Source organism: Cherax quadricarinatus, chromosome 29 (genome assembly GCF_038502225.1).
Source record: "Cherax quadricarinatus isolate ZL_2023a chromosome 29, ASM3850222v1, whole genome shotgun sequence".
NCBI lineage: Eukaryota > Metazoa > Arthropoda > Malacostraca > Decapoda > Parastacidae > Cherax > Cherax quadricarinatus.
This window is the reverse complement of record NC_091320.1, coordinates 16,297,653-16,321,701: the sequence shown is the minus strand read 5'-3', so window position 1 is coordinate 16,321,701 and position 24,049 is coordinate 16,297,653. Positions and strand designations below refer to the sequence as shown.

General features: G+C 40.3%; 1 protein-coding gene across 1 annotated transcript in view; it reads left to right on the top strand.

Moving 5' to 3' along the window:
* Nucleotides 1–21,267, top strand: part of LOC128690516 (phosphatidylserine synthase 2) — a gene marked incomplete in the record, with an annotated part of 412,859 nt that extends 391,592 nt beyond the window's left edge. The window contains 1 exon segment of the mRNA XM_070089624.1: nt 21,078–21,267. Coding sequence (XP_069945725.1) covers nt 21,078–21,225 — 148 coding nt within the window.
* Nucleotides 21,268–24,049: the final 2,782 nt, after the last annotated feature.

Sequence of the window (24,049 nt, the reverse complement as noted above, 5' to 3'; positions counted from 1 at the left end):
TAAGTGTACATACATGTATTTTGTTTTGGATGTGTTCATGATACAGAAAATAGCATGTGTTGTTTTCACATAGCTGATGATGGGGTGTGTTAGGAAGATAATGTGTTTTTTAATGGTGGTTTTGAAAATACTGGTTGAGTCTGCATTTCTAGAAATATTTGGCAGGGAGTTGCAGATTTTAGGCCCTTTTATGGACAATGAGTTTTTGAAGAAATTTAGCCAGACACAAGGAATGTCATAGAGATTTTTGTGTTTGGTATTATATCTATGGATCCTGGTGAAACTATCAAGAAAGTGTTTTAGTTCAAGATTAATCCTTTCAGGGTCCAGAGTCCAAATTTCAAAGTGTGCACCAGTGTCCAAGAATTTACAAAAAATAATTTTGTTATTTTTTCTTATGAAATGGTAGAGAATCTCTTTCTGAAGGTAATAAAACAAAAAGTACGAAATTTGATGAAAAATTGACGAAATTATGCTCTCGTGAATTTTGATGTCAGCGATATTTACGCATTGGCGATTTTGCGGACTTTGACTTCCATTTTAGGCCAATTACATTATTCCAGTCAACCAAATTCTTAGCTATTTCACTAGTATTACTTCTATTCTATCGATTGAGCACAAGAATTCGCCAAGTCAACAGTTTCAACTACAAAATAAAGTGATCGGAAATTGGTAATTTGGCCAATTTAACCCTTTGAGGGTTTTGGTCGTACTAGTACGTTTTACGCGTAGGGGTTTTTGACGTACTAGTACTCATAAATTCTAGCAGCCTCAAATCTAGTGGGAGAAAGCTGGTAGGCCTTCATATGAAAGAATGCGTCTATGTGGTCAGTGTGCACAGTCTAAAAAAAATCCTGCAGCACACAGTGCATAATGAGAAAAAAAAAACTTTGACCATTTTTTTTCAATAAATCGGCGACTTTGCAGTGTATTTTCGTATGGTATTTATTGTTGTATTCTAGTTTTCTTGGTTTCATTTTATAGAATGGAAGACATATTACAGAAATTGAGATGATTTTGACTGGTTTTACAATGAAAGGTGCCTTGAAATTGAGCTCAAAGTAGCAGAAATGTTCGATTTTTACCAAACTTCAAAAGTAAACAAATCGTGCCAAGCGTGCAATACACGTCAACTGGTGAGTCTAATATTCTTTTACAAGTGCACCAATAATATTTATACCATTTTTTACACTAATGCAGTAGTCTGCATAACAGTAAATCTTATATTTTTTGTGAGAATAAAAATTCAAAGTGGAAAGCAAAAGAATATAAGAGGGGCCTTGAGATGTGACTAATGACTAGAGGAAATGTCATTTTAGTGCCAGGAATGTCTTTCTTGTTTATTCTGGACCCTATTCGGAAATTGGCATCTTTTGAAATTTGTGTGAAATTGGCAAAATTGCTAAATTCTGACCACTGTACTGGATAGTTGAATTTATAAATGGGTGGTTTCTTGCACCCATTCGATAGAAAAAATGGAGTTCTAGCGAAATATTCATGTTTTTTGTCGACTAGTACAGTGAAATTGGCCGAAAATGGGGCTCAAAGTGGGCAAAATCGCCGATGCGTAAACATCGCCGAGACCGCTAACTTTGCGAGAGCATAATTCCGTAAGTTTTCTATCAAATTTCAAACTTTTCGTGTCTTTATGATCGGGAAAAGATTCTCTATCTTTTCATAAGAGAAAATAATTTTTTTTTTTTTTAAATTTGGCCGACCCTGAGAACGAGTTTCGGAGAGGGCCTGTCGACCCTCAAAGGGTTAATGCAAAGTTCAAAATACTCCAATTTCAAAATAGGGTCCAGAATAAACAGTGCAGGCATTCCTGGCACTAAACTAACATTTCCTCTGTTCATTAGTTACATTTTCAGGCTTTACTAATGAATTCCATTTTGATTTTTTATTCACATAATGAATTTTTATTCAAACCAAAAAATAGAAGATTTACTGTTATGCAATATTGTAATAATTGTATAAATAATATCAGCATATTTGTGAACGTATATTAGATCCACCAGCAGGCGTGTATAGACGTGTGAGGTCATTTGTTTACTCTTGAACATCGGCAAAAATTTAACATTTCCGCTACTTTGAGCTCAGTTTCAAGCCATTTCCAGTACTAATACCAATCAAAATCATATGTCTTCCATTCTATCAAATGAGACCAAGAAATCACAAATACAACTATAAAAACATACGAAAAACCACTGCAAACTCGCTGTTTTAATCGAAAATTATGGTCTCAGTTTTTTCTCTCATTATGCACTGTGTGCTGCAGGATTTGTTTTATGTGGTGCACACATACCACATAGATGTATTCTCTCATATCAAGGCCAAAATTTACCGCTCACAGCTTATCAGAGTGAGCTGAGCTCATGGCGTAGATCTACCTTTTGGACCCTCAATGCAAAGCCGTAGATCTATGACATGGACCCTCAAGGGGTTAATATTAGAATTATGATTTTGCAAATGTAGGTTGCACAGTAGTAGGTGTGAATGGTTTATACAGTGAGTAGGTTTGGGTCTTTGAAGAGTTGGGGGGGGTGTTATTATTGGCTTTAGGTGAGCGGCTGCTGTTGATCCCCAGGCACAAATAGTGAGGTAGGGTTAGACAAGTGAATAGTATAGTGTGGGTAGGGCTGAGTGTGCTACATAACAATGTATCTTTGAATGGATCCCAACTGTTTTGGATACTTTTTTTGTTATGTGTTGGATATGGGTGTTGAATTTCAAGTTGCTGTCAAGGTGCAGACGCAGAAATTTGCCCTCATTATGTTTAGCAATACGAGTGTTGTCAATCATACTGTTTAGTTGGGCATCACCAGTTCTTCTCCCATACATAATGTAGAAAGTTTTATTAGTATTAAGTGTAAGTTTATTGGCAGTCATCCAGATCAATATTTTTACTAGCTCTTCATTAACCCTTTGAGGGTTGGTCACGTACAAGTATGTCATTGCAGCCAGGATCGGTCATGTACTTGTACCCAAAAATTCTAGTGCCTTCAAATCAAGCAGAAGAAAGCTGTTAGGCCTGCTTGTGATAGGATGGGTCTGCGTGGTTAGTGTGTGCAGTAGGAAAAAATCTAGGCACCCACATTGCATTGTGGGAGTGGTAATTCAGTGCTCCTTTGTCACCAAGCCAAGGGTAAGGAAGACCTCACTCTTCCTCGAATTGAGACAGTTCTCTTTCCAAGTGATAATTCTAACACAGACTGAAGTATCACTGAAGATGAGGAAGGCAGTGTGGTGGTGGGGAAGGCAGCATGAATTTGGCTAGCTAGCTGGCTGGCTGGGTGGCTGGCTTGCTGGTTGGTCAGGTGGCTAGGTGGCTGGTCTGATGGCCGGCTGGTTGGTCTGGTGGCTGGCTGGCTGGTTGTCTGTCTCACAGGTACACATAAATACAATGATACATAGTGTAAATTTCCTAAGATAACCCCAAAAATCCAGACTGGCAAATAATAGTATCAGGGCTCAGATGTGGCTCACTGCGTTGTGTGTAATACGCGTTGCTTCACTAGTGGCTCTCTCCAAGACAGAGAGAGACAGGAAGAGAGGCAAGCAGACAGACAGACATGTCTGTGTAAAGTGAAAACAAATAAAGCAAGGCAGTGTACCCTCATCAAATGTCACCACTGTCATTAGTGGAGTGACAAGATAAAATGACCCTTATCAGATGTCACCACTGTCATTAGTGGAGTAATAAGATAAAATGAGTGACACACATCTTACACCATGCTTTAATTGTTATTATTATTATTATTACTATTATTATTATTATTATTATTATTATTATTATTATTATATTCTCCCCTGTATCCTAGGCAATTTACACTATGTATAATTGTATTTGTGTACCTGAGAGACAGAGACAGAGCCAGCCAGCCAGCCAACCAGCCAGCCAGCCAGCCAGCCAGCCATGTTGTTGACACAAACCCACACTCCCTTCCCCACCAAAACATTGCTGAGACCTATAAATACTATGTATATATTTCTAGACGATAGTATGTGACTAAAATAGGTGAAAATGTTCACCTGTCAATGTTTGTGCAATTACTGTGTAGTATACAACAAGTGTATATATCCAAAATATGGCTTATATTGGTCTCACAGGCCATAAAAGTTATTTATTTATTTATTTATTAACAATTTGAGCACACATACAGAGGTACAAAAAAATAAAGATAAGAGCAGCATGCCAAAGCCACTTATACTATGCATAGCATTACGGGCTGGCTTAAAATTAACTTAAGATTAACTAAGCAATGATGAAATCAGTGATAAAACATTAATGTAAACAGATTACTATAAAGCACAAGTGAGTATTACAAAGACAGGTCATATGGTTGCATGCATTGTTGTACATTCAGTCGTATGGAGTATTCTGTTAGGTAGTGTATTTAAAAAATAATAAAGTTAGATTGGGTTTTAGGTTTAACATTTATGTGATATAATTGTGAGAAACATTTAAGATATACAATTTATAAGGTTCAGTTATTCAGTATTTATTTGGTTTTGGGTAAGTGATCTTTGAGAAGAGACTTGAATTTATAAACAGGTAGTGTTTCTTTTATATTTACAGGTAATGAATTCCAGATTTTAGGGCCTTTTATGTGCATTGAGTTTTTGCATAGTGTGAGATGGACACAAGGAACATCAAAGAGTGATTTGTGCCTTGTGTTATGGTCATGTGTCCTGTTGAGGTTGGCAAGGAGATGTTTGAGGGGAGGGTTAATATCAGAGTTAAGTGTTCTATGTATGTAATAGGTGCAGTAATAAGTATGGATGTTTTGTATGGTGAGTAGGTTTAGTGTATTGAATATTGGTGGAGTGTGCTGCCTGTAGTGAGAATTTGTTATTCTAACTGCAGCCTTTTGTTGGGTAATTAGTGGTCTGAGATGGTTAATTGTTGTTGAGCCCCATGCACAAATTCCATAGGTGAGATAGGGGTAAATAAGAGAGTGATATAGGGCCAGGAGGGCTGACTGTGGAGCTTAGTACCGTATCTTCGATAGTATGCCTACAGTCTTGGAAATTTTCTTAGAAATTTGTTGTATATGTGTATGAAATTTGAGTCTATTATCAAGGTGGATTCCTAAGAATTTTCCCTCTGTTAGCTTTGTGATAGGTGATCCGTTTATCATTATGTTAAGAGGGACATCTGTAGCTCTGTTACCAAACTGAATGAAGTAGGTTTTGTCAATGTTTAGTGTAAGTTTGTTAGTCCTCATCCAGGTAGATATTTTCTGTAATTCGGTATTTACAGTATTGGCTAGCGTGACTGGGCTCGGGTGGGAGAAGATGTATGTAGTGTCATCTGCAAATAGTGTGGGTTTGAGTAATTGCGAAGCATTTGGTAGGTCATTTATGTATAGGAGAAAGAGAAGATGGCCAAGGAAACTTCCCTGTGGGACACCAACTGTAATTGGTTGTGCAGAAGAGTTTGCCCCATTTGCGTACACATATTGGCTTCTGTTGCTGAGGTATGACTTGAGGTAGTTGAGGGAGTGCCCTCTTATACCATAGTGTGACAATTTTACGTGGAGCAAGTCATGGTCAACTGTATCAAAAGCTTTACGTAAGTCAATGAAGATCCCCAGTGGGACTTCTTTTTTCTCTATTGCAGTGTATATATGTTCTAGCATGTGTATAATAGCATCATTAGTATTTTTATTAGGCCTGAATCCAAATTGGCAGGGGTTGAGTATGTTTTGGGAGATAAGGTAGGAGTAGATTCGTTTATGAATTAATTTTTCGAAGATTTTTGAGAGAGGGTGTAAGTTGGATATTGGCCTATAGTTATTCAACTCTGTTTGGTCTCCTCCTTTGTGGATCGGGGTGACCCTTGCTATTTTGAGAACTGTAGGGAAGGTTGAGGATTCAATGGATTTGTTAAAGAGTGTTGCAATGATTGGTGATAGCACTTGTGACACTTTTTTGTATATAAAGGGTGGTAAGGTATTTAAATCTCCTGCCTTATTTTTTAGTGCGTTGATAATAAGGGAGACTTCGTATGGGTTAGTCGGAGCTAGGAACAGTGTGTTCGGGTAGTTGCCGGTGAGGTAGTCATTTGGTGGGGTATCTGAGCTTGGGATTTTATTGGCAAGGTTTTGTCCTATAGTGGAGAAGAAATCATTGAGTCTGCTGTTTCTGTTGGTGGGAGTTGGGGTTCATCTGATTTTGCTAATTTTATTTCGCTATTTCGTGATATCTTTTTTGTTCCCAGAATTTCTGATAGAGTTTTCCAGGTCTTTTTTATATCACCTCGTAAGTTGGATAATCTGTTCTCATAATACAATTTTTTTGCCCTTCTTATCAGGCTGGTTAGGATTGACGAGTAATGTTTTGTTTGGTCTCTGGTTATGTGACCCATTCTGTACTGTTTTTCATATTGGTGTTTTGTATTTATGGATTTGAGAATGCTGGGTGTTAGCCAGGGACTGTTCAGTCTCTTAGCTGTCATCTGTTTAGTTTTTTTAGGGCAGTGCTTGTTATAGAGGTATTGGGTCTTTTTTAGAAAATTATTAATACATTCGTCAATATCTGTATAGATTTCTAGCTCAGTGTGCCAGTCAATGTTTGCTACTGCTGTTGTGAAGTTATTAATGGCTGCCTCATTGTGAAGTCTGAAGGTGACTTTAGTAGTGTCTTGGGGTAGTTTACCAAGAGTTGTTATGAGGAAAGTAGGGTAGTGGTCTGTGGTATTATCTGTAATTATGCCTGATTTTAAAGGGGATATGGTGTTGGTCCAGATGTGGTCAAGTAGGGAAACACTAGTCTCTGTAACTCTTGTAGGTTTTGTTACTGTTGGTAGCAACATACAGTTACTCATTGTGTTTGTGAATTCAGTAACGTGTGGGTCCTGGTCTTGCAGGAGATTTATATTGAAGTCACCTGAGAGTAGTAAGTGATCTTTGTTCATGCGTGCATCAATTATCATACTTCCTAGGTTTTGACTAAATTGGCTAATGTTTGACTGTGGAACTCTGTAGATGTTTATCAATGTGAGAGGTTTTTGTAGGTATTTGGATTTGAATTTGGCTATTATATATTCCCCATGTTCATCCCTTGTGCAAGTATTAGTGACACATTCTAGTTGGTCTGAGTAGTATATGGCTGTGCCACCCCCTTGTTGGTCTGGCCTACAGTTGTGTATGGCTGTGTAACCAGGAATGGCATAGACATCTGTACTATCAGGCTTTAGCCAGGTTCAGTTAGTGTAATGATGGACATATTGGCATGTAAGGAATTTAGTAATGCCATGAGGTCATCGTAATGCTTGCTTAAAGATCTGATATTGTAGTTAAAGATAGTTATGTTGTTGTTGGCACTGAGAAGTGCCTTTGATTGTTCTGCAGTGTAGTAATTACAGTAACTGTTTGATTCATTTAAGTCATTAAATAAGAGGTTGGTATCAGGATCAATGTTTGTAATCATAAGATTTGTAGTGAATCTATAGTTAGAATTAAGTATAAAACAAAGTAAATAGTCTTAAGCTAAAAAATAGCACCTGAATTATTTAACAAATGTAAAATAATGAGCTAAGGTAGTTTTTTTTTTTTTTTTTAAGCTAAAATAAAGGAGACAATATAAGAGGGACTAATACAAATAAAGTGATGATCAAATAATGTTAAAAATGTTAAAAATAAAAGAAAAAAATAGAAAAATAAGCTATTACCGCATGACCAGCAGCCGGCAGTGTTGCCATAAGCGGCTCATTTTCTGTCAACTTCACGCTTCCATATCTCGGTAAGTATTGATCACAATTTTTTTTGGGGGGGGGGCCTATAACACTCACAAAACTATGCTCTATCATTTCATCAATATTTTTTTTTTTCCGACCCTGAGAACAAATTTGGGAGAGAGCCTGTCGACCCTTAAAGGGTTAACAATTCAATTCAATTCAAAGTTTATTCTCTATAAGGATTACAATGCTGAGTTTACAGAATTTGGTTATTGTGTGGTTTACATGTAGTAAAATAATAATTACAGAATGTACCACTAGAACACCTAGCATGGCTAGACATTTCGGGCAGACTTAGATTAATTCTTAAATTTAAAATATTACAAATTATGAGGTAAGTTGGTATTATGGCTAAGTGACTAAATACTAGTTTGTGAGTTTAGCAATGTGAATGCTTTTCTTTTGGCACTATACATAGTTTCAGTATTGGAGTATCACAGGCCAACTTATGACTAGTTAAGATTCATTATTTTAAGATTGAGATTGATATTTCTGTTTATGGTCAAATGGGTGAGTGAGTGTAAGTGTGAACCACCAGGTGGTATTCGTGTAATTAGTTGACAGGGTGTATCAGGGAGATAAGATATTTTCTGATGGTAGTTTTGAAGGTGATGAATGTGTCTGCAGTTCTAGAGTTTTCAGGTAGTGTGTTCCAGATTTTAGGGCCTTTGACATACATTGAATTTTTGTAAAGGTTTAGTGGGACAAAGGGAATGTCATAGTGTTGAGTGAGGCAAGATTAGGGCAGGAGATGACATAAGTCATGTCATCAGCAAAGAGAATAGGTCTAAGTTGTGATACATTTGGAAGATCATTGATGTATAAGAGGAATAACAGGGGGGCCAAGGACACTTCCCTGTGGTACTCCAGTACCAAAAAATCCAGACAGAGTGCTATACTGTGCTTGTAGATATAAGACATTATGAGCATGACTGGCAAATCATACACATTTTCACTTGCTCAGGAATCAGACATGACGGCTCTGCATTGTGTGTAATACCTGTTGGTTCATGAGCGGCTCTCTCTCTGAGACATGAAGCGAGACGAGCAGACACACAAGCAGACAGAAAGACAGATAAGCATAGATAGAGATAAACAGAGACAGAGCTAGACAGACAGACATGTTTATGTGTAACAGTAAAAACAAATAAAGCAAAGGTTCACTGAGAGTGCTGCACTGTCAGCAGTGGAATGGCATTTGTCTTACACAATTCTTCAAGGAATTTCATATACTCCAGCATGTCTAAAACATTGCTGGCAGGGCCGGCCTTAAGTCGGTCGGACCAATTGTTCCCAATTGGGCTCTGCGCTAGAGTGTAATCTAGTCTTGGCTTGTCAAGTACACACAACAACATGAAGTAAAAAAAAAATGGGGGGGGGGGAGGGCTTTGGATATAATATGTTGGCTAATTTCCCTGAAAGCGGTGGCAAAGTTGCCCAATGGGATGGTGATCGTACCCAACATCGGACATTAAAAACAGTATGCTGTGTTTTCTTTATCAGTTCTGAAATGGATGCCACTTTGATTTTTTTTATCTTAGAATCCTATGGTTTCTGTAAATATGAGTAAAAGGCCAAGAGACATCAGCAGAAAATATTTAAGTGGCAGTAAGAAGAGGGCTGTAGCCAAGGTAAATAAAATTTTCTGAACAAAAATAAATTAATATTTTCAATAAATCATTTCACAGTCACTAAAGTAAGTGATATTGTGACTGTACGTTTCAGAGGTGATATACAAATTTTGTTTGTTACTTGTAAACTTACATGTATGCAGTTTTATATTAAAATGTAGCTTACACCTTTTTTGGTCTTAACTTGCATGCATTTTTTAGGCGCACAGTTTGATTGCTTTCCATACATGGAGCCCACCAAAATTGTTCCCAATTAAGCCCCACACCTCCTAAGGCCGGCTCTGATTGCTGGGACCTATAAATACTTTGTACAGTGGAACCCCTACTTGCAAGCGCATCCACGTGTGAGTTTTTCCAAATATGAGCAGTTGATGGGTTGATTTTTTGCTTCCATGTACAAGCATAATTTCCACAAGCGAGCAGACCTCAAGGCAGGTTCCTTGACACTGGTGAGGGGCTCTTGCTCTTGATCTAGGGAATTGTATCTCATTTGTTTGTTGGACTATCTTATTGAAACTTGGGCAATGTATGATGGAAAGATGCTTCTTAACGTACACCAAAAATGAAAAATTGGAGCATAAATAATGGAGTTCACTTCTCAGCAATTAGCCACCCCTTAGCAGTATTTTTGTATGGTTTTCATGGTTGCATTCTCGTTTTTTGGTCTCACTTGATAGAATGGAAGATATATTACAGAAATAGATATGATTTTGATTGCTTTTTCTATGAAAAGTACCTTGAATTGAGCTCAACCAGGGAGAAATGTTCATTTGCTTGACTATGTTCAAGAGTAAACAAATGAAGTCACTGTCCATTCCAATATGCAGTCGTGAATGGGTTGACATTATTTATACAATTATTGCAATAAGGCATAACAGTAAATCTTATATTTTTTGTGTGAATAAAAATTACAAATTATTTATATTGTAATAATAATAGTAATAATAATAATAGTATAATAATGTAATACAATAATAATAATAAAAAATAATATGTATAATAATAATACATATATAATAATAATGTACTACATAATAATAATTAAAACGGTTTCAAAAGGCTGTCACTAGATGGCAGTGTTTACCAGGTCACTTGTTCTATCTAGGCTGGAATATTGCTGCACACTAACAGCACCTTTCAAGGCAGGTGAAATTGCTGACCTAGAAAATGTACAGAGAACCTTCACGGTACGCATAACGGAGATAAAACACCTCAGTTACTGGGAGCGCTTGAAGTTCCTGAACCTGTACTCCCTGGAACGCAGGCGGGAGAGATAAATGATTATATACACCTGCAAAATCCTAGAGGGACTAGTACCGAACTTGCACACGAAAATCACTCACAATGAAACCAAAAGACTCAGCAGACGATGCAACATCTCCCAATGAAAAGCAGGGGTGTCACTAGCACGTTAAGAGACCATACAGTAAGTGTCAGGGGCCCGAGACTGTTCAACTGCCTTCCAGCATATATAAGGGGGATTACCAATAGACCCCTGGCTGTCTTCAAGCAGGCACTGGACAAGCACCTAAAGTTGGTACCTGACCAGCTGGGCTGTGGATCGTACGTTGGATTGCGTGCAGCCAGCAGTAACAGCCTGGTTGATCAGGCTCTGATCCACCAGGTGGCTTGGTCACAGACCAGGCCGTGGGGGCGTTGACCCCCAGAACTCTCTCCAGGTAAACTCCAGGTAAACAACAAAGAGGGAGCAGTTGTGGCCACCTCCACCTGTTACATAACGACATATTTTATTCACTCTAGAGTATATATCAGGTTTCTATGTTATTTATATTATTTGTTACGTCATGTTAGATGAACTGTGATAGATAAATAGAAAATTCGGATTCTGCTCTTGACTCTCGCCCAGGCAGGTCATAGCAGCTCTCCGTACTTACTCTGTCTCCCTACGATCCCCGTTGGGGAGGGGAACCTTTACCAGCGTTGTCATCGCCTTGAATTACACGATGAGCTACGCAAATCGTGTAAAGATCAAACCAAGAAATGGTACCGTTGATGATTCAACGAAGATTGCTCTTGCAACTGTTGTTCAGGTAGCACTGGAAGTAAAATTCAACACCATATTGTCACTGAAAGAAGCATTCATTGTTGTGTGTCACGATGATGCTGAAGCAGAGAAGTTACTTACTACAGAAGCCACCACTACTCTTACTGCTCAAGGGTTTACTGTTACATCATCTCCTGCCCTCAGGGCAAGGAAATCAGTATTCCTTAAAAAACTTGACAAGATTCTGACTTCTCAATCAACTGCTGAACTCAAGTTATCCATCGAGATGCAAAATACTTGGGCTACTGTTGACAGCATTACAAAAATCCCAAATGCAACGTCCATGCTCAAGGTCACCTTCACCGACGTGAACATGGCTGCCACTGCTCTGAACGAAGGTCTTGCTGTCTACTACTACTATATCAGTCCTACCTATATTGAAGCAGAGAGATACCACTACATTCAACATTGCTGGAACTGTTATTCATACCATCACACCACCAAAGCATGTCCAGTAAAAGACAAGAAGTTCTGCACTACATGTGGTAGTGAGGGACACACCTTCAGTTCTTGCAACGCTGCTGCTCCATCACAACCAGCGTGCTTAAACTGCAAGAGTAATGACCACCATACACTGGCAGCAAAATGTCCTACAAGAAAGGATATTATGAAAAAAAAACAAGATGCAGCAAAGAAAAAACCTACAAGCAACACTCCAACGTATGCAGAAATTGCAAAGATACAAGCAAACACTACAAAATTACTCCAAGCATCTACTCAGCCCACCTCCACCATCATCACTCCTCCAACATGTGACGTAACCAAGATCCACTACTGCTTACTATATGCTCACATGCAGAACATGGATGTACCTGGATCATTTAACTCTACCATCAACGAGTTATTTGCATTAAATAACATGCCTTCATTTACATTTCCAGTATCTTCACCTTCTGAAGAAATTCTCAAATTCACCAAAAACTTAATCGCCAACTCTTCTGCAGAAGTCCCATCAACACCACCAACTAGTGACGTCAATCCAACAACGACCAATGAGAAGCCTCCACCGCCACCACCTCTCACTGAATCCAACCAATCAGAAGCCTTACCACCAGAAACATCTTCTAATTCGTCTACTGAAGTTGAAAACGAAGCAACACCACCTTCCTCTACTCCACCACCGCCTTCTCTACTTAGCTCACCTGGAACACCATGCTTTAAACACAGAGGACTCGTATTCTACACCACGAGGCTATACCCTGCAAGCATGACTCGCCTAGAACTCGTCCAACATCTCCAAGACAACACTGTATCGTACCAAAGCGAAGAAAGACCATTCCCTACCTACAACCAGATACTCCACCACCTCCAAACCAACGAATACTACTACAGCTCTCCCATAAGTGTGATACAACTCTCGTGAAAACAATATACCACACTGATAAACGGTATAAGACCATAACCAACTCATCCTGCTTGCTGCCTTCTGACGCTCCCAGCTCCTACCACTGCCTTCGCCATCCTCTCCTAGTGAGCCAAGCAATGACATCAGTCAAGCCTCTCTATCTACGTCTCCAGTACTTTTGTACCACATGTCCCAAAGTGGTTGGGCCACTTGCCTTGATTCCTCCTCTTCCCCTCCTCCCCATCCTTTTCCAGTTATTTCCATCCTTCCTTATCCTTCTTCCTTCCCATCTTACGACAGCTCTCGTCGTCCTCGATTTGATTTGATTTTGATTTGATAGATAAATAAGCTGTAGAGTTGATGATAGCAAAATAGGACAAAATACTCCTTGACTGACTCCAAACACTCGGCGGCTGCCGCCACCACCACATACATAATGACATATTTTATTCATTCTAGAGTATATATCAGGTTTCTATGTTATTTATATTGTTTGTTATGTCACATTAGATGAACTGTGATAGATAAATAAGCCGTATAGATCATATTAGCAAAATTATTCAAGAAGTAGTATTATGTCCGGTCTCCAGACAAACTGTCGTCCACCTCCGACACCACCCGTACCACTACGTGAATTACATATTTTATTCATTTTAGAGTATGTATCAGGTTTCTGTGTTATTTATATTGTTTATTATGTCATATTAGATCAAGCGAGATAGATAAATAAGCCATAAAGTGAATATTAGTGAAATTATTGAAGTACAGAATTCCACTGGAACAGATTAATTGCATTTCAGTTAATTTAAATGAGAAAAATTAACTGCAAACGAGCATATCCAGTTGCGAGCAAGGTCATGGAATAGATTAAACTCGCAAGTAGAGGTTCCACTGTAGTATATATTTCTAGATAATAGTATGTGACCAATGCAGGTAAAAATGTTCACTTGTCAGTGTGACTATTTGATTACTATTTCAGTACCTAATACGTATTAGTGTCAGAACAAAGATTGGCTATAAAATCACAAGAACTACTATAAATTGTAATTATCAGAACATAAAAATTATATATATTAAATAAAAAAAAAAGAGAAAAAAAGGCATGTAGGCAACATTTCTGCAAGCAGCAGGACTCCATGTTGCCATCAGGTAAACATCCAGCACTAACTTCGCAGCATTACATCTCGGTAGCCTCTTCAAGGGGGGCTCCTTGGCGTGGTGAAGAGGCTCTTGGTCTGAGGAATTAGCCCTGTCGGTCTTCTTCCTCAGACCGAACCTAATTACCCCCCATTCTCCCCTCCCCTATCCCATCCTCCCCATCCTCCCCTTTTTCCATTCCTCCTCCTCCTCCTCACCCCTCCCTTTTGCCCTTCCTCTTTTTAGCCTTCGTGATTTCTCCCACAGGCGCGCTAGTTCCTAGGTAGGGGAAAGGACACCGGGGTCCATCCCATTCCGTTGAGGTTTCTTGGCGGTGGCGTAGTTTGCCGTGGAATCTGGATTGCCTAGGGATGTCCCGATCCCTCTCCGGTATCCCGGAGTAGCTTTGGGTGTCTTTTGGGCGACGGGTGTATCTCTGGAAGCCACCTTTCGGATTCCGGGGGTGGTGGCTGAAGGAGGTATGCTTTGTGGCGGATATCCGGCCGCCCTCTCTTTTGTCCACCGAGGTAGCTCGGCAGATGTGAGGTTGCTATCCCAGATTGCTGGTTTACTGGCATGAAGGGTAGGGTATGGCACGGGTTCCATGCTGCATCTGCGCTACTAGCGGTGTCGAGTCCTCTTGGGCGCGGAGGGAGATTTCTGGCCCTTTCATTCCTCCTAGGAACTATCCCTCCCCGGTCCCCCCTTTTTTTTTCTTTTTTTTTATTTTTATTTTCTTTTCTTCTTTCTTTTTTTTTCTTAAAAACAAAAAGAAAGAAGTAACCTAACCATGGCAGCCCTAGTCCATGAACCTGGTACCCCCGGGCCCCTTCTTGATACCGCACCCCGTTCTGACCCCGCCTCGTCTTTGGACCACTCTTCAGACATTCCTCATGCCTCTGTACCTATTGCCGGTGCTGTTTCCTCACCCGCTTCAGGTACTGAGGCCTCGACTGACTCCTTCGATTTATCAGACCTTCGCTCTCCTCTGACTATGCTTCCGGCCTCTCCCTCTACGGTGCGGCAATTTTCAAATCGCCGACCCGTTCCACGTCGGACCAACTCTGGTCCCACGCCTAAACGTCAACGACAATTACCTGCTGATGATACTTCTCCACCTTCACCTTCTCGTTCTTCTCAGAAACGATCGACACGTCCTTCACTACCTTTCCACGCTCAGTTTCAGACTGAACAGTGGACTAAATTCTTCACTTTACGACCAACTTCCTCTACTGCCTATCTTTCTGACCATAGTATTGGCAAGGCACTCCTACGCCATGTTGGTAAAGATATTTCTTTTCATGCTCTTAAGAGCGGTACGCGCATCATTACCGTACAGAATGCTACCCAGGCTCGTGAGCTCTCTCGTCTTTCCCATATAGATACTGTTCCTGTCACCCTTGAAAAACATCATTCCCTCAATTCTTGTAGTGGTACCGTTATTCTGCCCCATACCATAGTTCAACAAAATTTCCAGACATGTGGCACCGACATTCTAGAACAGCTGGAACTCCAAGATCTCCCAATCCTCAAGGTAGACACTTACGTTCTTCCTGCCCGTGGGCGGAGACGATACCCTAGCAATGTGGCTCGTTTAACTTTTGACAGCCGAGAACTCCCATCCTCCGTTTATATAGCAGGACATCGGTTACAAGTTCGAAAGGTGATCCCTACACCACAACAGTGTAGAAATTGCTGGCGATTTGGCCATCCAGCGAAATATTGCAGATCTATCGCCGAATGCCCAGTCTGTGGTGCCGATGACCATTCTAATACGTCTTGCAATCGATCTCCCTCTTGCCTTAACTGTCATGAGGCTCACCCTTCGTACTCTCGCCGTTGTCAGGTCTATTTAAACGAGCGGGAAATCCGTTACCTCAAAGAGACAGAAGGTCTCCCTTATGCCATGGCAGTTTCTCATCTCCGCCTCCAAGGGAGACTCCCACGTGTTTCTTATTCCCGTGTTTCAAAACGTCCCCCCACTTCTGGTATCCCATCTTCTACACCCACCTCTGTGGTTACCTCTCCCATAATCACTCCTGTATCTAATCCTTTTGCTGTCCTCGGCTCAGACGTCCCTACTTCAACGCCTCAGTCTAATCTCGCTTCTTCGAGTTCTCTCTTACAAGCCTCAGTATCGACGAGACCTCGTACGACACCTCTTCCCAATCGTCCCTCTACTTCTCAAAAGTCAAAAAAAGGTCCGGTAACACCTCCTACCCATCTTCCACCTCCTCATTTTACCCTCCCTGTCTCTGTCCCTAGTTCTTCCCCTCTCACTGGCTCAGTTACAAGTGCAGAGGTTCACCCTCCTCCTAGTAATGTACCTTCCTCCCCTGTTCCCTCCCAAGTTTCTTCCTCTTCTGCCACCTCCCAGGTTCCTGTCTCTTCTGTCCCCTGCCACGCTTCTCCAGTTCCCTCCACCCTTTCGCCCCCCCTACCTTGGTACAGTCCAATACAGTTCCAATCTTTACTCATCCTCCCCCTACCATTCCCAATATTGTCTCCCATACGACATCTCTGAATTCCGAAACACTTGAAGCAATCTCTGAATATATTGCAGAGACCAAACCATCAATGGACACTGATCCACCTTCCGCTCTTTCTCTCTCCTCTGCTCCATCTGCGCAACTCCTTTCTTCACAGCGCACCGTTCCTTCGCTGCTTGAACATTTTCCACTGCCACCGCATGTGGACTTTTCTAACCCTTCTAGTCCGTAGGAACCCTTACCTGCGGATTTCAAGTATCTTTATCATTGCCAATCATGGCCTTTTTACAGTGGAATATACGCGGCCTCAGGGGTAATCGGGGTGAGCTTCAGATGTTACTCTCCCAGTTTGCCCCTGTTGGTGTTTGCTTACAGGAACCAAAATTACACTCTGCTGTTATTTCTCACATCTCAGGCTATAATTTATTGTATTCTTCAGATCCTTTTCCTGATGGGACCTTTAATGAAAGTGCCCTTCTTCTCCGCACTGATATTCCGTACCATCAGCTATTTATTCATACTTCGCTGCATTACACAGCAGCCCGTATCCACTTAAATAGGTGGTATACGCTCTGTTCTTTATATCTCTCTCCTTCTCGGGCATTATCTATTCCGGATTTTGCCTTCCTTGTTTCGTCATTACCGCCACCGATTCTGTTACTTGGTGATTTTAATGCCCACCATTTCCTCTGGGGAGGGTCTCACTGTGATTCCCGTGGAATTCAGTTAGAGGCTTTTCTTGCCACCCACCCCCTCCATGTTTTAAATACAGGTACTCACACCCATTTTGATCCTCGGACTCATACTCTCTCTTGCATCGATCTCTCAGTTTGCTCTTCCTCCGCCGCATTGGACTTTACTTGGTCTGTTCTCCCGGACTTACATGACAGTGATCATTTCCCAATCATTCTTACTTCCCCTTCATATTCGCCACCTCTTCGCACCCCACGCTGGCAATTTAATCGGGCAAATTGGAACCTTTACTCACACCTGACTGTTTTTAAAGAGGTTCCTTCTTCGTCCTCCATCGATGAGCTTTTACACCTCTTCTCGTCCTCCGTTTTCACCGCAGCTTCTCATTCTATACCCCAAACTTCGGGCAGGCATTCTCAGAAATGCGTGCCTTGGTGGTCTCCTGCTTGTGCTCGTGCAGTACGTTTGAAGCGCGCTGCATGGGGCAGGTACCGGTACAATAGAACCACAGAGCGACTCCTTGATTTTAAACAGAAGCGTGCGATCGCTCGCCGTGTCATCCGTGACGCTAAACGCACTTGCTGGCGAGATTATGTCTCCACCATCACCTCTGCTTCCTCTATGAGTGCAGTCTGGAAAAAAGTACGAAAACTGAGTGGTAAATATTCTCCTGACCCGGCTCCTGTTCTGCGGGTTGCCGGTGTTGATATAGCAAACCCACTAGATGTTGCCAATGAAATTGGCAATCATCTGGTCCGTATTTCTCAGGGACTCCATCTAAGCCCCTCATTTCTTTCCTCAAAGTCTGCCAGAGAGTTAGCACCCTTGGACTTTTCTTCTCTCAGAGAAGAACAGTATAATGTGCCTTTTACACTTCAAGAACTGGAGGCAACACTCTCAGCTTGTCGATCATCGGCAGCTGGGCCCGACGACATTCATATTCGTATGCTACAACATTTACATCAGTCAGCCCTTGCAGTCCTATTACGCCTTTACAATCTTATTTGGTCACAAGGAGTTCTTCCACAGCTGTGGAAATCCGCCATTGTTCTCCCTTTCCGCAAACCAGGCACTACGGGACATGAAACCTCCCACTATCGTCCCATTGCTCTTACCAGTGCAGTTTGCAAAGTAATGGAACGTCTAGTAAATAGACGTTTAGTGTGGTATTTAGAGACACACAACAGTCTCTCCACTCGTCAATATGGCTTTCGTAAGGGACGTTCTACCATAGACCCCTTACTGCGCTTGGATACGTATGTTCGTAATGCCTTTGCGAATAACCACTCAGTTATTGCCATATTTTTTGACCTTGAGAAGGCATATGACACAACTTGGAGGTATAATATTTTAGCCCAAGCCCACTCCTTAGGCCTTCGAGGCAATCTACCATCCTTCCTTAAGAACTTTTTAACTGACAGGCATTTCCGTGTTCGGGTTAATAATGTGCTCTCCCCGGACTTTGTCCAAGCTGAAGGTGTCCCCCAGGGATGTGTTCTGAGCACAACACTTTTTCTCCTTGCTATTAATGATTTGGCCTCTAGTCTTCCATCAAATATTTGGTCATCACTCTATGTTGATGACTTCGCTATTGCCTGTGCAGGCGCTGACTATCACCTCCTTACAGTTTCTCTCCAGCATGCAGTCGACCGTGTTTCCAATTGGGCCACCACACATGGGTTTAAATTTTCCAGCACTAAAACCCACCAAATCACTTTCACTAGACGCTCTGTCATCTCTGATCATCCTTTGTACCTCTATGGCTCACGTATCCCTGAACGTGATACAGTCAAGTTTCTGGGCCTCCTCTTTGATCGTAGGTTATCCTGGAAACCTCACATTACCTCTCTGAAGGCAACTTGTCACAGCCGGCTGAACCTTCTTAAAACCCTTGCTCATCTTTCGTGGGGAGCTGATCGTCGAACCCTCCTTCACCTACATTCCACCCTTATTTTATCGAAACTTGATTATGGTGACCAGATCTATTCAGCGGCATCTCCTGCTACTCTCTCTAGCCTTAACCCCATTCATCACCAAGGATTACGTTTATGCCTTGGTGCTTTTCGCTCTTCCCCTGTCGAAAGCCTCTATGCAGAAGCGAACGTTCCATCCTTATCCGATCGCCGTGATGCCCATTGCCTGCGCTACTATGTACGCTCTCATGATCTCCGCAATCCTTCCATTTATAGAATGGTCACTGATATTAGTAGACATTCTTTATTTGTTCGCCGCCCCTGCTTACTCCGTCCCTTCTCTCTTCGCCTTCATTCGCTCTTGTCTTCTCTTCAACTACCACCTTTCTATGTACATGTAGCATCTCACTTTTCCCTACCCCCCTGGGAAGTTCCAGCCGTTCGAGTCTGTTCTTTCTCCCTCCCTTGCTCGAAAGCCCAACTGTCTACGGTCGCTTCCCGCTCTCTTTTTCTTGACCACTTTCACTCTCATTCTCATGCCATTGCTGTGTACACAGATGGCTCTAAGTCTTCTGACGGCGTAGGATTCGCAGCAGTGTTTCCGGACAGCGTCGTACAAGGGCATTTACTATCTTCAGCTAGTATTTTTACTGCTGAATTATATGCCATCCTTACAGCACTTATCCGTATTGCATCTATGCCTGTGTCATCATTTGTGGTTGTCTCAGACTCCCTTAGTGCTTTACAGGCTATACAAAAATTTGATACACCTCACCCCTTAGTCCTCCGTATCCAACTTTGGCTACGCCGCATCTTTACTAAGCATAAAGATATTGTTTTTTGTTGGGTCCCTGGTCATGTTGACGTACAGGGCAATGAACAGGCAGACACTGCTGCGCGGTCAGCAGTACATGACCTACCAGTTTCTTATAGAGGTATTCCATGTACGGACTATTTTGCTGTAATATCTTCCCACCTTCACACCCGTTGGCAACAACGTTGGTCTACTATGCTCGGCAACAAACTTCAGTCTATTAAACCGAGTATAGGTTACTGGCCGTCTTCTTATCACCAGTGTCGAGGTTGGGAGACTACTCTCTCCCGTCTTCGCATTGGCCATACTCGTCTTACTCATGGATATCTCATGGAGAGGCGTCTTGCTCCTCTCTGTGAGAATTGCCAAGCTCCATTATCAGTCAGCCACATTCTGTTGGACTGCCCACTTTATCAACGAGCACGCAGAATTTACCTCTGTCGTCGTCTTCGCCCCGCTGCTCTATCTTTACCTTCCCTTCTCGCTGATGGACCCACCTTTCATCCGGACTCTCTCATTGACTTTTTGACAACGACTGACTTACTTCACAAATTCTGATACTTTCAGCCCTTTCTACTTGTATCTCTTGCTACCCTCTACCCCCGTACTATCCCCTGCCCCGCTGTTTTCTGTAACCTGCTGATCATCCCCCCTCCCTTCTGCCATCCAATTCCCTTGCTTCCTTCCCTACCCTGCAGCGCTGTATAGCCCTTGTGGCTTAGCGCTTCTTTTTGATTATAATAATAATACATCTCGGTAAGTACTGATCCTGAAATTTTTTTTTGGTTTTATTACACAGAAAATTGTCCTCTTCATTGATTTTTTTTTCTTCAAAATATTTAGAGCACTAGCAGTGACAACATAGATCTACGTTTGGACAGTTAACGAGTTAAAACTTGCTATCTCACATACTAGCCATCACAATACAATTTTTTCATTTTGTAAGTTGACACATTACCTTGAAGGAGCATTGTAGCAGTTTGACTCAGTTGTTTAAATTATGTGAAAAAGACCAATAAAAGTCACATTGCCTTGGCTGGAATAATTCACAAGATAACTTAAACTTTGGAGAGGAAACTTCAAACATTTTGATCCTCCCTTCCCCATTATCTTCTTTTCTCATGTTTTTCTCTGTCATAACTTGATAATAGTCTGGGATGGACCAAACTATCATCTAAAGTTTCCTTTTCAATGTTTGGATTAACTGTAAAGTAATAGAGCAGACAGATTAAAAATCTTTTATTTTCAGGGTTGACTCAGAGGACGTTGAGCGGAGGCGTGAGCACTGGAGTCAAGTTCGAGCTATTGAGACCAAACTTAGTCCTTCTGAGTCTAGATTATTTATCTCTGAGTTTTTCTTTGATAAGATTTTGCAGAAAGAAACTAAAAAGGATTGATGTATTTTGTGCCATTCAGAATAATAATAACGATGATGATAATTTGAGATTTCATTATTCTTGAGTACCTGTTCTTTCAAAAAATTCACAAGTGCTCACACACCAAGCCATAACTGCAACAAAAGTGATGAAGAAGGAAAACTAAAGTTTATATTCAAGAGTGACAGTATAATTATCAGTTGCAGGTATGCCATTAACCACAAGTGTGGTTTAAGAAAATCATATTAACACTGTAGTCTAAGAGTTTTACACACACACACATACTGTCATTACTAATGGCACTTTCTGCTTATGTGTAAATAATTATATTGAAACATATATTGTACTACCTCCATGGGGAAGTGGAACAGAATTCTTCCTCCGTAAGCCATGCGTGTTGTAAGAGGCGACTAAAATGCCAGGAGCAAGGGTCTAGTAACCCCTTCTCCTGTATATATTACTAAATTTAAAAGGAGAAGCTTTTGTTTTTTCTTTTGGGCCACCCCGCCTCGGTGGGATATGGCCGGTGTGTTGAAAGAAGAAGATATATTGTACTAAATGGTAAAGTCCATTTTTTGTTGTTGATGTGCACTCTGATATTTGAGTGACATTTTCTCTTTTAAGAAAGACTGTTTTAAACCAGTAAGTTTGGGATCTGGTTAATAATTTTATCATAAGACATTCTCATTGTGCTATAGAGAAAATTATGATAAAAATACTTATGTAAATCATGATTATATTAGCATTAAAAACTTTAAAACCATTTTGTCCAGAAAGTTATTATACTTCTGAAGTTGTCTTTTTTCTTACCTCCTAAGGCCAGACTTTTTTATTTCATGTTTTACATGTAGATTTTTTAGTGCTGGGAATAGGAATAAAATAAGTATGCAACATTTAACATAAAAATTCTTTTCAAAGACAAAATGTTAATTATTAAGACATTTTAAATAATGGTAAAAATTTCAGTGTAATTTATATTGTTGAGTTAGTTTCCAAACCTTCCATTGAACATTTAAGTATATGCTATGCCTTTCATTCATGCAGTGTGAGCAGTCTGGATATTTCATATATAATAAAATCAAAATCAAATTCTTTTAGAAATTTAAATCTTAAAGGAAAATGCTTCAAAATATCAAGAGAAACGAAACAAGTGTAATCAGGAAAATGTTTAGAGTAACAGCAATAATAAAAAGTTGCATTTTCAATTAAATTTTATTGTAAAATAGAAATATTAACATCAGTGGGCCTTTAGAACAAAAATAAAATAAGAAGTCTGGCCTAACTAAGAAGTGTATTTTTCATATTTCCTTAATATATGGGGAAAGATGCAATGTGATAACTACTTAATTGACTGAGTTCAAACCTATTATAGGAGAGAGAACTTTAGGTAATCTGTGCACTGGGGGCTAAGTATTAGTAAACAGTGTGGATGGTTTTATCCTAAATTATCAGGCCATAAACATGCTAATTGGTGATCATGTAAGATCAGCCTGTCAGCACATATCTTTTCATGCACTTACTTTTATATAACTAATGAAGTGTAGAAACTATGATTTGATTGTAATATTGCAATAAGAGTTCATTTAAAGGCTTTTATGCAACTTCTGAACTTAATAATATATCATGTAGTCAGTGCACATTACACTGACTATATATGGCCACATCATTACTTGTTATGCAGACATTAGTATCTGGGTCATGTAAGGAAACATTCATTAATGTACTCTATTGATTATCACAGTTCTGCAGTTCCATGCAGTTGAGTGAATCTTGCATAGGCTTAGGGAGACTGGGAAATAATTTATGGCTTGTATTACTGTATTTGTATAAAAATCATTGCATGAACAGTAAAACTTTTCAAGTGGAAACTGGACCACTACCTTGTATAAGTGCCTGATTAGCCAGGTTGTAATGGCTATATGCACATTCAAGCCACTGGAAGCATGAGCTTGCTTGACTAGACACTCAGCATGGAAACTTGGCCACAGGTTAGACTGTAAGGGGGGTAAAACATCCCTTGAAATTAGTCACATACATGTTAAGAGGTATATAAATTTTCTAATTATGTACATTTCAAAATGTTGAAACTGCAACAAGATCTTCATTTTATAACTTTACTCTGTATAATATTTTACATATTTCCATGTCTGTAATTTACTGTTTGGATATATATAGCACAGAAGTGTTCAGAAATTCTTTTAAAACTAATGTTGCAAGATATTTCAGTTTTTATTAAAAATTGTATGTAAATGTATTATATATTAAGTTTACTAGAAAATAATTTAGTTTAATTTGAAATAAGCAGCTAGGAGTAACTGAAGTAGATACCTACTTATTTCAAGATAGTGTTGAGTTTTCCATCACATTTCATATTGAATTTGAGATTTCATTTAGCTTCACTAAAAAAAGGCTTGTTGCCATTTTAGTGCATTTAATGTGGAATACGTATGCTGTTGCAGTATACAGTACAATGGTGAATGCAGCATAGGGCAGTATGATTCAGTATAGCATATGCAATGTATTACAGAGAAATATGTGGATTACAGTACATGCAGAACACTGCAGTCAGACCAGTCTGGCTAAGCCTTGTAGATGAATGGTTCAGAGAACCGACATGTTGATAAATTAGACACATGTGCAACTCTTGGGTATCTTTATTGAGGAAACGTTTCGCCACACAGTGGCTTCATCAGTCCATACAAAGGAGAATCTTGAAGAATAGGAGGAGAATGAGGTAATCAGTCCCTCAACCTTGAGTCGATGTGGTCAGTCCATCAATCTTGATGGACTGACCACATCGACTCAAGGTTGAGGGACTGATTACCTCATTCTCCTCCTATTCTTC